This window comes from Lissotriton vulgaris, chromosome 9 (genome assembly GCF_964263255.1).
Source record: "Lissotriton vulgaris chromosome 9, aLisVul1.2, whole genome shotgun sequence".
Taxonomy (NCBI): domain Eukaryota; kingdom Metazoa; phylum Chordata; class Amphibia; order Caudata; family Salamandridae; genus Lissotriton; species Lissotriton vulgaris.
In genome coordinates, this window is record NC_141697.1 from 993667808 (window position 1) to 993682153 (window position 14346).

Sequence of the window (14346 nt, forward strand, 5' to 3'; positions counted from 1 at the left end):
TAGAGTAGTGTGGAGTAGAGTGCATTAACATAAAGTAGAGTAGGGACCAGTGGCAGCTCCTCCGCTTTGGTGGAGGAGCATCGCCCCACTGCTTTCATGCAGTGCAAGAAGAGGAAACATAACATGATTATAACTTTCAGTTATTATCAATTTTATGTTTTCTTTGCGGGCGGGAGGGTGGGCGGGGCTGCTCTGCTCGTGGAGCAAGGCAGGGGCGGCGTAGTTTGCCCACTCACATGCGCAGTGACTGTTTAGTCTGCCTCCTCGGGACCCCCAAAGCAGTCATGCCCACTTTCCTGTTCTCCATGCAGGCTGCATTACAGCCTGCATGGAGAACATGTCCACCCCTACAGCCACTGGCTGAGGGCAGTGTCACAGCGCTCAGACCAATCGCAACGCTACACTGCAGCATTGTGATTCACTTAGGGAAGGAAGCCTGGCTGCCTGCTTCCTGTTCCTGGCAGCATACTCGGGAGAGCAGGAGCACAGAAGGCCTCTAGGTAACTTTTTAATTTCCAAACCCTGCTTCACCGGTGTCACCCCGAACAGCCCCAGTGGCCCCCCTCCTGTGAGTCATGCCGGGAGCCCCTGGTAGAGAGGCATGGAGAGGTGCAGAGAAGTGAAGTGACGCAGTGTGGAGTGTAGTGACGTAGAGTGGAGTGGTGCAGACTAGAGTGCAGTGGCTCAGAGTAGTGTAGAGTGGAGAGCAGTGGCTTGGAGTAGTGTAGAGTGGAGTGGGATAACGTGGCGTATGCATGGCATGGTAGCGTACTGCCATTACAAATGACACAATTAAATTTTTTTTTTTTTTAATACAGATTTTATTGATTACATAGAAAACACATGTTACACAATGCTCTGATATCCAGAGACCATCACCAGTATCAATGTATCAATTACAAATGTGTTCAGTTCCTGTCAAGAAGCAAACATACAAGCAAAAAAAGTGAAACGGAAGAACCCCCCCCGTGCGCCGCTGCTTGCTCCGCCTGTATCATGCACGTCTAGTATAACGCCTGCCATGTGCACCAACGTGTCTGTAGTACAGTCTTGGCTGTTGAGCTGTCAGGGGGGCTGGATAGCATTGTCCTCAGGTGGCGGATCCAGCTCCAGACCACGATAGTCTGCCCACCTCTTCCATATCCTGAAGTGCTTTTGAGTGCAACCCCTAGCTACGTAAATGGGCTGCTCCAGCCCCATACAAAAGTCCATCCCATTTTTCCAGGCTATGAGCGACGGGGCCTGGGGCTCCTTCCATGATCGTGCAATGTCTCTTTTGGCCAGCGTTGGCCCCAGTAACAATGTGGCGCTTATACCTATTGCCCCCTACCCCAGCCATGACGTGTAGCAGAGCCAGCTTAGGATCCCTCTGAAGCACCCAAGCCAGGACCTCATCTAGGCACCGGAACACCCCATTCCAGAACTTCCGTAACACCCTACAGTCCCACACCGTTTGCATTAACGTCCCCACCTCCGACCCACACCTAAGGCAATCTGGGGATGCAACCAAGCCCGCCCTCCACAAGCGCTGTCTGGTATAGTATGTACGATGAAGGTATCTAAATTGGATGAGTCGCAGGCGCGTGGAAATTGCAGCTCCCCTGGGGCCCTCCAGTGCCTCCACCCAATCCTCCTCATCTAATTCCCCAACGTCCTACTCCCATGTGGTCTTAAGTCGTTGCAGGTCCGTGGAGGAGTGTCGTACTAGGGTTTGGTAGATGCAGGACAATTTCTTATCGGGCAACTCCCCCCATGAAAACTTTAGCCTCCAGTGGGCTGAACTCAGGCAGACTCTCCAACCCCGCAATGTATGGTGTAAGGGCATGACTAAATTGGAGATATTTATAGAATTGGGTACGTGGCATCTCAAATTCTTCCCGCAGAGTATCAAAGGACTTGAGTACACACCCGGACATAATGTCCCCTAGGGCAGAGATGCCAATCGCATCCCAGCCCCGGAAGCCCATCAAGATGGCCAGCCGGGGCAACCTACCATTTCGCCACAATGGGGTTTCTTGAGTAAGGACATTCCACCAGCCCATCCTTCGTAAAGCTTGCCGCCATATCTGAAAGACCACCTGCGTAATGGACGGCAGGGACCTCCTGACAAACTACACATCTTTAATTGAAATGAACATTACATTTGCACTCACATACAGTTTTACTGATACAAGTATACAGTGCACAAACGATAATGTAATGTGTGGATATGTCATCACCCAATGTATTAATTTGATCGTTAGCATAGTTAATTTACAGACATTTACATTTTGTTGTTTGCTAGAAAATATCATTGTACAGCCTTCCTCAAGCAGACCCCAAGTAGCCAGCAAGATTGTCACATAAATCCTTTCACTTTGAAGTCAGAGAAAGAAAAATAAACCCCAGGCTCCCTGAAAGACACAGCCTGACATTTGACCTCTGTCTTTTAATGCACAGGAAATGTGACAAGATAAGAACAAGACTTAAAGGCCTCTTTACAGAAAGCGAGTTTGTATAAGAATACAGTAAATGAAATTAGGGCAACGGGATGGACACACTTGAGCTGGACAGCCTAAAGTAAAACAAAATGAGCAAATAGAAAGCTAGAAAATGTGAGTTACAAACCACAAAGCCAATGGTAAGCAATGGGCGGAATGCATTTCTAGGTCAACTTTCTGAATGTCCCCAAGATGTCTTTAGCAAACCAGACGGCTGTGCTGTCTGGTATGCTGCGACCTGAAATCATTTCTTTACCCAGCCCTGCGTTGGTACCAGTCGCCAACCACTGACATTCTACAGTGTTGGTTTGTCATATGTCAGCTGTGGTTTTTGACACCTATTGGTACATCATTCACTGGATGGCCAATTTAAAATCCAGGCAGGCCTCCTCTAGTGAGCAAGTCATTTCATATTCATTTGCTACAGACAGACTGTGAACCAAGATAAATCGTGTTTTGCGGTGTTGGGGTCTCATACTCTCCGTACTGGTTTTGTCCTGTATTCCGTCCGTGGAAACGTTGCACCAAACATATACACGTTTATGGTGCCTGATGGCACTGCCAGGGGACGCAGTCACAAAAACATATAGTAAACAGTAGCCTTGCCAAGCCACCAGCCATACGAGATCTATGCATTTACGGTGGTTGTTTCAAACCCCTTGTATGGTGGTAGCAGTCGAGGTGAAGGCTTACAAAGTTGGATAACAACTTTGGTGCTTCAGGGGTGCCAAAATACACAAACATGGGGAAATGTGCATATTTGTGGAGAGCGAGCACTCCACAGGCAAAATATTATTTCTCGTGACCGTTCTTTTAACTGTTTCAGAATATAAATGTAAATTGATACTTGTATAGCGCACTACTCACCCGCAAGGGTCTCAAGGCGCTTGTACGAATACCGCTGTGGAACCCATCCTGGCTTTCCCTGTGAGGCGTCCACTCCTGGGCACCCCCAAGGTGGAGGCCAGGCATCCTTAGCGTTGTGGGGGCCGTTGTGGAGATTAAGCAAGCTATTGCCCAGAGTTGCAGAGTGGGACTCCATTATTGGAATAGGCACCGAGGTGAGAATTATCAGGTCCGTGGAATTTTTGAGCCCAAGACCCGCCGAGGCGTGGAATTGAACCCTGGTCCCGGGCTAGACCTCTGCATCAGGGTCTGCCGCTCTAATCATTGAGCCACACTTCTCCGAATGCACTCAGAGTGGACTCAAGTCAGCGGCCGTTTTTCCTCACTTTTTCAGGACAACAAAACCTGTAGGGGCTGGTCCATCAGCTGCGTACGAGCTGAGGGCATAGCGGGGTCAGTGCTCCCCAGTGGTTAAAGTGCATTAAAGAAAAGTATGGGAACTGTGATGGTGCGCGCGATGGGGAAAGGTCAGTGAACGTGGGGGCAAGGTCAAAGTTGTGGCTAAACAAATCAAAATATTCTGTAACTTTTTTTGGTCTTTCACATTCAGGTAACTACATATAAAATAAAACACAGTATAAATGAAAAATACTAGTTAAATGAATCAGTGGGAAATGGACTATTGAACATTATGAAACCTCTATTGGTTAATGCACTGCAGATGTCTGTGTGTGAACCAGCGAGCCACAGATTTGAAGCCTGGTTGGTGCAGTGGACAGTAGTGTCTTGTGTATTTTAACTGCTACGAGGTCCCAGCCTGTGACAGAAAGCACTGTGAATATGTAAGTCATTATTTTAAACTTGTATTACACACAATATAAGATCTGCTGCTACAAAATGTCAAAAAAGGTTTAGATAATGTGTTTAGAAAATATAGATTGCAAAGTTCTGACTGTAGTGCAATTCTTTTATAAATGTCCTTTAAAAGCATCCACCTCACAGCTCATATAATAACTCCCATGCAATACCACACAAAAAGCAGAAATCCGTCATCAGGAAGCTTCAAGTGATACCATCAGCTAAAGCAAATAACTGCTTCCTATCAGCCTTTACTTTTGCAGATTAACCAGTTGCACATATTTACATACATTTCTTTTAGGCCACAGAAAGCAAAAAGGTTTGTTTCTTGTTCAACTGTCTGTCCATCCCATGCTTCACAGCACAAGAAACTCTGTCCTTCAAACGTTGCATCTCAAATGTCGGAATTAACCGTCCTGGGACGGCTGACGTTCAACAAAATGTAGGGAAACTGTTTTTCTGAAATTAAAAAAGTGTGCGCACGTTGCCCCACAGATCCCACCCACTTTGCTATCTTGTACTCTCCCACACACTTTTCTCAACCGGATGCTAAGGTGGAAATACACTCTGCTATGTGTACACGTTTCATTGGACCAGGAAGCTCCTCCTCCTGCCTCCCATAGATAGGGTCTCTCCTTTGATTGGTGCCATAACCAGAAACCCATTAAAGATGGAACAGGAAGTTAACACCTAAATATAGAATCATGTTTTCCATTGTATGTCAAGTTGTAATCCTACAGGTTTAAGGCCCGTGGCATTGTCAGGTGCCTCACATTGTTAGCGCTCTAGCTTGTGTGCTTTGTAAAGGAGAGATGAAAGCATGACTAAAAATAAAAAAACACTGGCAAAGCCAATACGTCTTGCCTCTGTGTGGTCTATTGGCCTTGTCAATGTTTCTAAAACATGTTCAGAAGTGCAAACTGCAATAAAACATGGCTTATAGTCAAGATGCGCTATGATGTGGCAAGCATTAACAACGACATAGCCCTTTTTGTTTTTTTTTAAGCCATGTTGCACAGCAGTCCATGCACACTTATTAAGTTGAATCAAACTGAGCTTGATCCACGCTCTACAGAAAGGACACCTGGCCTGCGCTGGCCAATTAGGAGGCTCCAAAGAAGAGCAACATTGAAGCAAACAAATTAGTAAGGAATGGGCAAGCTCCAAGCATTTTTTGCAAGCATTAGTGCCTCACAAGTGAGAATGCATACACTGTCACAGGCCCCACCTAAAAAGAGGTTATCTTCAAAGTACCCCTGAAATCATAAATATGTTAAGTATCTATGCACCGTCTTGGTCCTCAATGTAAAAAATAAACCGGTTTAATCATTGCTTATGGAGGTATAACATTTGTGCAAATTAAGCATATCTTTACAACAGTATGTATTATACTGCCTATGAACAAAAAATATTAACCACCCTACAAAAAAGGCGTTTCCTAAGGCACTTATACAATCTTGCAAAAATAAAGTCTCCGATTCACATACTTTTGTGCATACAAATGGGACCTGCACACGCAAATCACTTATTTTTTTCTTTACTTCTGTCAAAGTCTTCATCGCCGTGAGATGTGATTCACTACTGTACATCTATCTCTACCAAACCCACGAGTAAATGTACATCTAGGATACTTTGTAGATATTTTAGGGTTACCCATGACATTCGACCTCTGCTGCGATGTAATCCTGGGACTGCCATATTATATTATTTAGGAAATCAGCGCAGAACCCTTCTCTCAATTCCATCCAACAGTAAACGGTTGCCAAATAACATTTTTTTCTAGCACATTGTTTATCTAAGTTGTAGGTAGAGGGAGCCCTGCTCAACCATTCTGTTACCACAGGCGAAGTCGGTGATAACCATTTTGTATGGATTTCAAGTCTGTCCAGCAAGATGTAGTTAAATAGAAGTTTTCTCTTCTGTACATCAAAGTAGAAATTTTGCAGTTCCTTCCATCTCAATACCAAAAATAATAAGTGAGAGACTTACCTTGATTGTTTGTTCAAGAAACTTGGAGAGGGCCTCACTTCGTCTTTCCAGAAAATTTCCAAAGTTGGGCAACATACATATGGAATCCATCTACTGCAAGGGCATTACATTTCTTGAATGTAATCACCCAGGTTTCCCACATATTTGTTAGCTTTTGAGGGGGGTCAAATACAACCTAGTCAATGTGGAAAAATGGTTCTTTTTAGTATAGCAGATTTCAAAATGGAGTATTGTTACATGCTTAAGAATACTTGCAATAGAGTCAGCAAGTCTTGGTAAGCATCTTTCCCAATTCGATGAGGACAATCTCCTCTTGCCTTCATCCCCGCACATAATGAGTTGTGCCACACAGAGACCTTCCTCCCTTTAGTTCCTTGAATCACTCACAATTCAACGACCTCGAAATCTTCTTAATTCTACTTTTGAGTGTGCAACTGTAAGATCGCTGTATATATTTAAACTTTGATACGTTTGTCAATTTTCTCCACCAAAGTGTCCCAAGGTTGTAGCCGGTAATATTTATTTATTTTTTAGGTTTTGTAAAGTGCAGACAGCACTAGAGTTTCGTTTTGCATGCATTCTCCAATCACACCACAAACCCAAGTCTTGTATTATGTTTTTTAAGTCGGTTTGATAATTTCATTGAGTTTGTGTTCTTGTTTAGTCGATCTATCCAGCTCATTCTCAAGAAGCGTATAATACCCAATGGCTTTTTTTAACAAGTGCAAAATAAATTTAGTAATTCACAGAAGTTATTTTTGCAGGTGTGCCAGTAGAGTGGGAATTTTTGTATTACAGGCTCTCGGAGCTCTTCCTGACCCTCCAACAGTCAGATATGTACTCCTGCTGCTGAGAAAGAGTACTTTATTTCTGGGCGGATCATTGGTGTGAGGGCAGAGACAGTTGCAGGAGTCTAAACCACTGCTAATAGCAAGGTTGGATTTTAGAAAGTGAATGCGTATTCTCAAATTATTGGCACACTTGCAGTCCTCTTGAGGATGTCTGGGCCATTTTGGAAACCAGCATTGGCATAGCCAATAGGTCTCGCCTTTGGAACCTTATAAGTATTTAGTTATGCAGTACAATATCCATGGTGCAACAACATCAACTGTTGCATGTCTAAACACTTCTAAGGAGGTCCCAAAGGCGAGACCTTTTGGCTATGCCAATGCTTGTTTATTTTGAGAGGGAGAGTGCAGGCACTTCTCAAGAGCTAGGTAATACTTTTAATTGGAAAGTACCGGCACTTCTCAGAAACAAGCAGGTACTCTGCTACAAAGTACCTGCACTTCTATTTTTCCATTTCAAGCACTGCCCCACTTCTAAACGTCGGTTCATTTATGATGCAACATCAAATGTGCATAAATGGTAATTGCCAAAATCAATAAAACTTGTGGTATACGAGAATAAGGCATCGCTAGTAAAGGTAGACACTATCACAGTTGAAGGAGGCTACACACAGCTAGCACCCGAGGTAGAAAGCCTCCGTAGGACCGAACAATAGTAAATGCTTGAAAGAGATCTCAAATGAGTCACCATGAATAGTAGTGAAATTAGAAGCCTTACAGCGAATAAAGTGATATTTCACATCTTCTCTTTTTTAAAAAAATATATACTTTTTAAAGACGGCAGAGGTGGAGTGCAAAGGAGGAGCGGGTGGGGAAGTAGGCTGGAGAAATCAAAGGGGAGCAGGTGAGGACACGAGGGAGAGAACATTACAAGGGCAGGGAAGGAACATACGAAGAAGACAGCAACATGGAGTGAAGATAAGCACACAAGGGATAATGTAACACGGGATAGAGGTTGAAGCCCACGAGGGAAACAGCTACATGGGGGTGTGGGAGAAGTAAACAACAAGGAGACATCAGTTTGAAGAGCAGGGCGGGGTGGGGGGACATGTACACCGAAGAGAGCAAACAGCCAAGAAATTCAGCAAACAGAGCACATGGGGGCATTTCTTTTTCTTTAGGTGTGGGAGAGATACAAAAGAGTACTGAAAAACAGGCTCTCTGAGGGAATGCTAAACCAAGCAGCAAAAAAAAAAGCGGTCTTCACTGTCTTCACTTTTCAAGCACTGCACTCGTGCTTGTAGCGGCATCCACCTTGCGGGAGCGAGAAGAGGCCATATGTTTGTAATTAACTTGGCCACGCGGCTGCTCGCTCCTGCAAGGTGGATGCCGGCACATGTGAAGTGCTTGAAAAGTGAAGACCGATGGCTAAAGGCCTCCTAGAGCAGCACATGCGCGCTGCCTAGGCAATACCTAAAAACGGATAGAAAGGGCTGGAGTGTGAAAAGGGCCAGAATGACGCAACCTTATATACCTAGGGGGACTATTGCAGTTGTAGATTCACCTCAACCTGTCTTAACTCACTTAAAATATCTTGATGTTGACTATGAGATGCCTACTAATATATACGTTTCATATATGGTTTTGGCCGAACAATAGAATGAGTAAATGGAACGATGAACATTCATTAAACAATTATTGCACTTGATATTGCATTAAACAATTATTGCACTTGATATTGCATATTATGTTCATGTATGCAGTAGTAATATGGTGCCATGAATATGTATTTTTAGTATATAAAGTCTGATTTATGAATTTTTCTTTATATTTGTAGTGGGTCAACATTTTTACTTGCCACCACCTACTCCTAAGACACAGTTGAAGATGTGGAGCGATTACGCTGAAAATGGACAAATTTAATTTGGGTTCAGATGTAAACAGCTCATGATGAGATTAAAATATATCAATGACTTTTCTGAATCCGGTGTAATTCTTCTGATGTTGCGAGTGTTCTCCATCAGCTGAATTACCCCTCCTTGGCTGGTCTGATTTTGGATTTGTAGATCCCCTTCTTTGACCAGCCAGCCTCTTAATTTCCCCATCTTGGGCAAGTAATACACAATTTGTGCATGCACAAAGCATTGATGCTTGTTTGAGAATAGTTTACATTTTGTGAGTAGGCACAGTGAAAGGTTTTACCCCAGCTAATCCACTATGTGCTAAAATATCCTTTTGTGAGTCTGATGCTTAGTGCCACGAAATTTGCAAAAGTAGTGTGCAGAAAAAGTGTGTGAATATATATATATATATATATCTATATATATATATATATATATATATATATATATATATATATATATATATATATAATTAGTTTGTCCACATGAAGTGCCCAACAAACCAGTAGTGCAAACATCTTTCTACTCATGTCTCTGAAAATAGCACTTGGCAAACTGTACATGCAGGAGTCCAGTGCAGGGCAGATCATTACACAGGTACAAAGGAAACTGTGATGGTGCAGGGAATACACATTTATTTTTTCATATCATTAATGCTCTCTGCCTCTCTCCCCAGTCGGACTCTCTGGTTGTGTGCGAAGTGGATCCTGAGTTGAAGGAGAAGCTGAAGAAGTTTCGCTTCCGCAAAGAGACTAACAATGCTGCTATCCTGAGTAAGTTCAGCCAATCACGTGACCCACACCACTGAACCCTGAGCTTATTTGAGGGATTGTATTACCCTGTATGCTGCTCCCTTTATCTCCTGGAGTACCTTCTCGCATCCCTTTGAGGAGACCCTTGCAGGCAGAAGAGTAAAGTTGGGACGTCCAGACTACGATATAAGATCAGCTGGAGGCTGGTGTGTCTTGCAGGCCATTCGGGCTATGATTGTTGCGTGATAACTACTGATTTCATGAACCCACAGTTAACTACCTTATGTATTATGTCCCTAAGCCTTGGGAGGGGCACATTCCCCTTTTGTTGACTAGATCCACTTCCTATGTGCTGTATGTGCACTTCCAGTTATTGCATATCTGTTGCAGTGGTGCAAGAGATTACATGAATTGCAGGTCCACAAAGTGGTAGAGCACACCTCTACTGTAGCTACCCACAGTGTTGTGGCAGACTGGTTTTACGGCAGGACACCACTTTTTTGTGTCCCCTGACAGTGTGAACAGGATCCTACCATATTTTCTTTTTTTCTCTCCATTCAGTTCTGGAATGCAGGCCATTAGAGTGCTGTGATTCCCATGCATTGTAGCCCCCACAGTGATTCATATAATCTTCTGCCATCAACTAATCTCCATCATAGGTCACCAGAATGCTAGGGCTTCTCCCCTCCTGTGGAAAGAACACTCGTTGGACATAACTCTTCCTCGGAATGCATGGTCCCAGATAGTTTATTTATTATATGATAGAGTCCCTTTATTGTTGAGAAAAGAGCCAAACTGGGGAGGCTTCATCTGCCTATTGTAAACCCCCAAAGAGCTGGGATCACTTGGTGGTTCTCACAGATCTGGAGAACCTATTCCCTTTATTAAAAGTTGCCACAAGTGCTGAGGCATTCTTTCAGGATCCTGAATCCCACAGCCCTTTATTTGCAGGACCTTCTGGCCTTGGGATATAGCACACATCTCTGATATAGACCCTAGAAAGCTGGTACGGAACGTCCTATGGAGGTCCAGAGAGACCCATTGCTGATATTGTTAATTTGCACGGTTCTCGGGAAGACCTTATTTCTTTTGCAAGTCCATGAAGTTCTGGTACAGCCCCCCACTTCTGACCTCACCAGTGCTGAGATTAAACATCTATATTACATCCAGGTATCGGTCAAAGGAATCCACCCCCTTTTTAGAGATCATACCAAGGACATTGTATCAGTCTACATGTATGCTGTGTTGGCACATGACTGTTCTTGCACATTATACCTTTGCTGTAAGCTCCCAATGATAATGTACTGCCAACAGCTCCTTTTACTGGGTCATGACCCTTCAACCTTGGGCAGTGCCCCCCTTTATTCAGCACTCTCACAGCTCCTATTGATGGTTTTAATCTGTTCTTTGATTGATTCCCCAGTGAAAATTGACAAGGACAAACAGCTTGTGATTTTGGAGGAAGAGTATGAGGTCAGTCTTTCAGCCTTCTTCCCTGCCTCCACTCCTCTCCCACCACAGTTTCGTCATGTATTACCTTTCAATCGTTTCTTCCTGTTTTTATTTCTTCCTCATTGCCATGTAAAACTTTCCCTTCATCTCTCTTCACTAACCCACAGTGAGCGCTGCCTGTTGCCTGCTAGGAGTGGTGACTGGTAACTTTATGAGAACTGCATTGTTTGCTGGCAGGGCCCTTCACTGGTGGGTTGTTGCTGTCTGTGTCGGAGATGTGTTGGAAGTCACACCATTTACCTCTAGAGCTGTACTGGTTGTTTGCAAGGGGTTCGTCAGGTTGCCTGTAGATAGATGCACTGCTACCTCTTTTTGCCATGATCACCTTTGTCTCCTTATGCTTGGTGCATGTGGCACGGATGTTCCTACTGCATTGTTTGTCCAGATGGTCTATTGTCCTCCATCCTACAAATGAGACTGACCTTTAAATGTTTGCCGTTTGTCTATGAAAGTGTTTCACTGTCTTTGGACTCTATTTTGTAAGGGGTATTCTGACTGTTTCTTCAGATTTTCATTGTTCATAGTCTCACATGCTTCTTAAATTAGTTCCTGACATCAAGCAGAAGAATCCCAGACAATGTTTGATTTCTCAGTCCTACTTAAGTAAGGTCTTGTGGGGTTTTGTATGTCACACTTCTGGCGGCCTTGTCACTGCCCACGATGCAATGTGCTGCCTGAAGGGTATTTTGTTGCATGTCTCCAGCAGCGCAGTGTCTCTCTCTCTTCTTAGCTGTTGTGTAGCCCAAAAGACATTATGTCCAATCACTGACTTCCAATTTGTGTTGGCTAGAAATGCTTGCCTTTAAGGCAGTAATGGAATCCATTTCAGCATGTCATTCTCAGGTGTCTGTAAAGAAAACCTTTGCACTTGCCACTATTTGCACCTTCAATCTTAATTTATTGTATTTTGAAAATATAATACCCCAGTTTCCTCTGTTGGACTTGGCGAATAAGAAATGTCCAGTGAGCAGTGCTGGTTTTTCATGTGGGTGAGTCTCTTTGTCACGGTGGGAATAACCTAGGTTGTCCATACAGTGGGGATGTGCAAGTGATGGTATCCTTCCAGGGGTCCTGGACCAGAGGGGAAGAATTCAAGAAAGGTGTAGGTGTGCCATGCTTAAAAATTAGCCTTTAGGGCTAGAATGGACTCTTTCTCGAGAATCCTGGAATTGGGGAAAACAAGCTTTTTGAAGAACTAAAAAAAGTTCTTCTCACACCGGAGTGTTTTGAGGCGAATTAAAAATATACCTACATTTTGAAACCTGGGTATTTATGGTGCCTCAATACTTTGTGTAGCTACTAATTCAATTACATTCAAATATTTATTTTATGTTAAAGAACCACAGTAGAACAGCATCTCCTTGTAACACAGAGCTGCTGATGCCACTGAATCGAGCACCAAGCCGATCACTGCAGTGAAATCTGAGGCAGTCTCCTGTTCCTTAAAATTTTGGACATATTTTATACGATTTTAAAGTGTACACCTGACCCACCGGCAACTTACCTAAAATCTGATAGAGGTTATTAAGAAAATGTGAGCACAGAACACACTTTGTCTTTTTTTTTTTAAGCTTGAGTTTATTGAAACCAGAGTAAATAGAACAACAATATAATAAACAATTTAGGGCATAGTTAACAATAAGGTTCATATTAAGGGATAGGAAGTGCAATGGTTACAATAAACATTTTATCCAAGAGTAAAGAGAGGGAAAGAGGAAAGGAGGGGGTAGTGGAAATAATAGAACTATCATCATGAAAAGATTCAAAGAAAAATGAACTTTGAATTAAACATTGCATGCAAATAAATATCCAATTAAGATATGATTATACAAGTATGAATGTGTAAGATATAAGAAGATTTAAGAAAAGACAACGAGGCATTTTCATGGCGGTTTACGGACATCATCTGATGTATTTACAATAGTAGCAATAGAAGAAGTTGAAGAGGCAGGCTTAGATAAATATGTAGTGAGAGGGAGCCACAATAAATCTTATAATTGTTAACGAAATAGGGGTGACATAATTAGTATTGAGTCTATAATGAAAGCATATGGCGTTCCACCAGGCTTAATAAGTGACTTTGTCTGCTTGTTTCCAATTGGAGGTTATTAAATGCAGGGCTATAGCTAGTAATAAATCTAACAGCTTAAAATGTAATGGGGATTTAGGCCAGTAAGGGGTCAGGGAACCTAGGAAAATATTTGACAGGGAAGGAAGTAAAATATATTGTTTTTTGAAAGAATTAGGAAGAGCAAAATTAGATTGGAGATCAGTAAAAGATAAATGTTTATTGTCAAGTAGAAGTTGAGAAATCCATATCAAACCTTTAGATCTCCATGATTTCCAATAGAAAGCACGATTTTTGATGCGTAATAGCTTGTTATGCCAAATGGGTTGTTGCGATAGCGGAGCAAAGGAAGGATAAGAAGATGGTAGGAGTGGAGTTAAAAGTTTACGAGTATGAGAAATAACAGAGGAACGCAAAGAGGAGGTGTTAGTGGTGAATGCAAGAGTCTCCAGAAAATCAAAGGGGGAAGTGAAGAATTTTTCGATGGACAACCATACCAGGGGGTGTGTAGGGGAATCTGAAGAAAGCCATCAGGAGGCTTGTTTTAGGGAAAACGAGTAATGAGAAGATTTATAGTCTGGAAATGTAAGTCCTCCATGAGGTTTATCCTTTTTAAGAGAGGATAAGGCTATTCAAGAGGGTTTGTTTTTCCAAAGAAATTTTAATAAAAGTGAGTCTATTTTTTTAAAATAATATCCAGTTATATGTACAGGAATAATTGAAAGAGAATATAGGATAAGGGGGGAAAGCATCATCTTGATCGAATCTAATCTACCCCACCAAGAGAGAATAAGAGGGTCATCTAGTAATTGTGTCATTTAGTGTTTTGGTAATGTAGTCAAAATGTAATTTTAAGGTTTCTGAGATAGTTGCGGAAAACCATAATCCTAAGTATTTCAGTTTAAAGGGCTGCCAGGAAAATCCCGTCTGAAGGAAATATTGTTTAAGGCATAAGACATTAAGGGGCAACACTTCACATTTATCCCGATTGAGGCGATATCCTGATAATTGCGAAAAAGTATCAACCTGATGAAGGAAAGGGGAAGAGAAGTGTCTGGGTTGGAGCAATATAAAAGAATATCATCTGCATAAACAGACATTTTAACTTGATGGGAACCCAGTTGGAGACCCGTGATTTGAGTATCCTGTCTG

The 14346-nt window shown here is 42.7% G+C and overlaps 1 protein-coding gene across 2 annotated transcripts in view; it reads left to right on the forward strand.

Annotated features, from left to right (window-relative positions):
* GMFG (glia maturation factor gamma) overlaps positions 1-14346 on the forward strand; it is a 60051-nt gene that overhangs the window by 10537 nt on the left and 35168 nt on the right. For both annotated transcript variants that reach the window (XM_086938874.1, XM_086938875.1), the window contains exons 3-4: positions 9539-9635; positions 11038-11087. In XM_086938874.1, coding sequence (XP_086795000.1) covers positions 9539-9635; positions 11038-11087 — 147 coding nt within the window. The remainder of the gene's footprint in view (positions 1-9538; positions 9636-11037; positions 11088-14346) is intronic.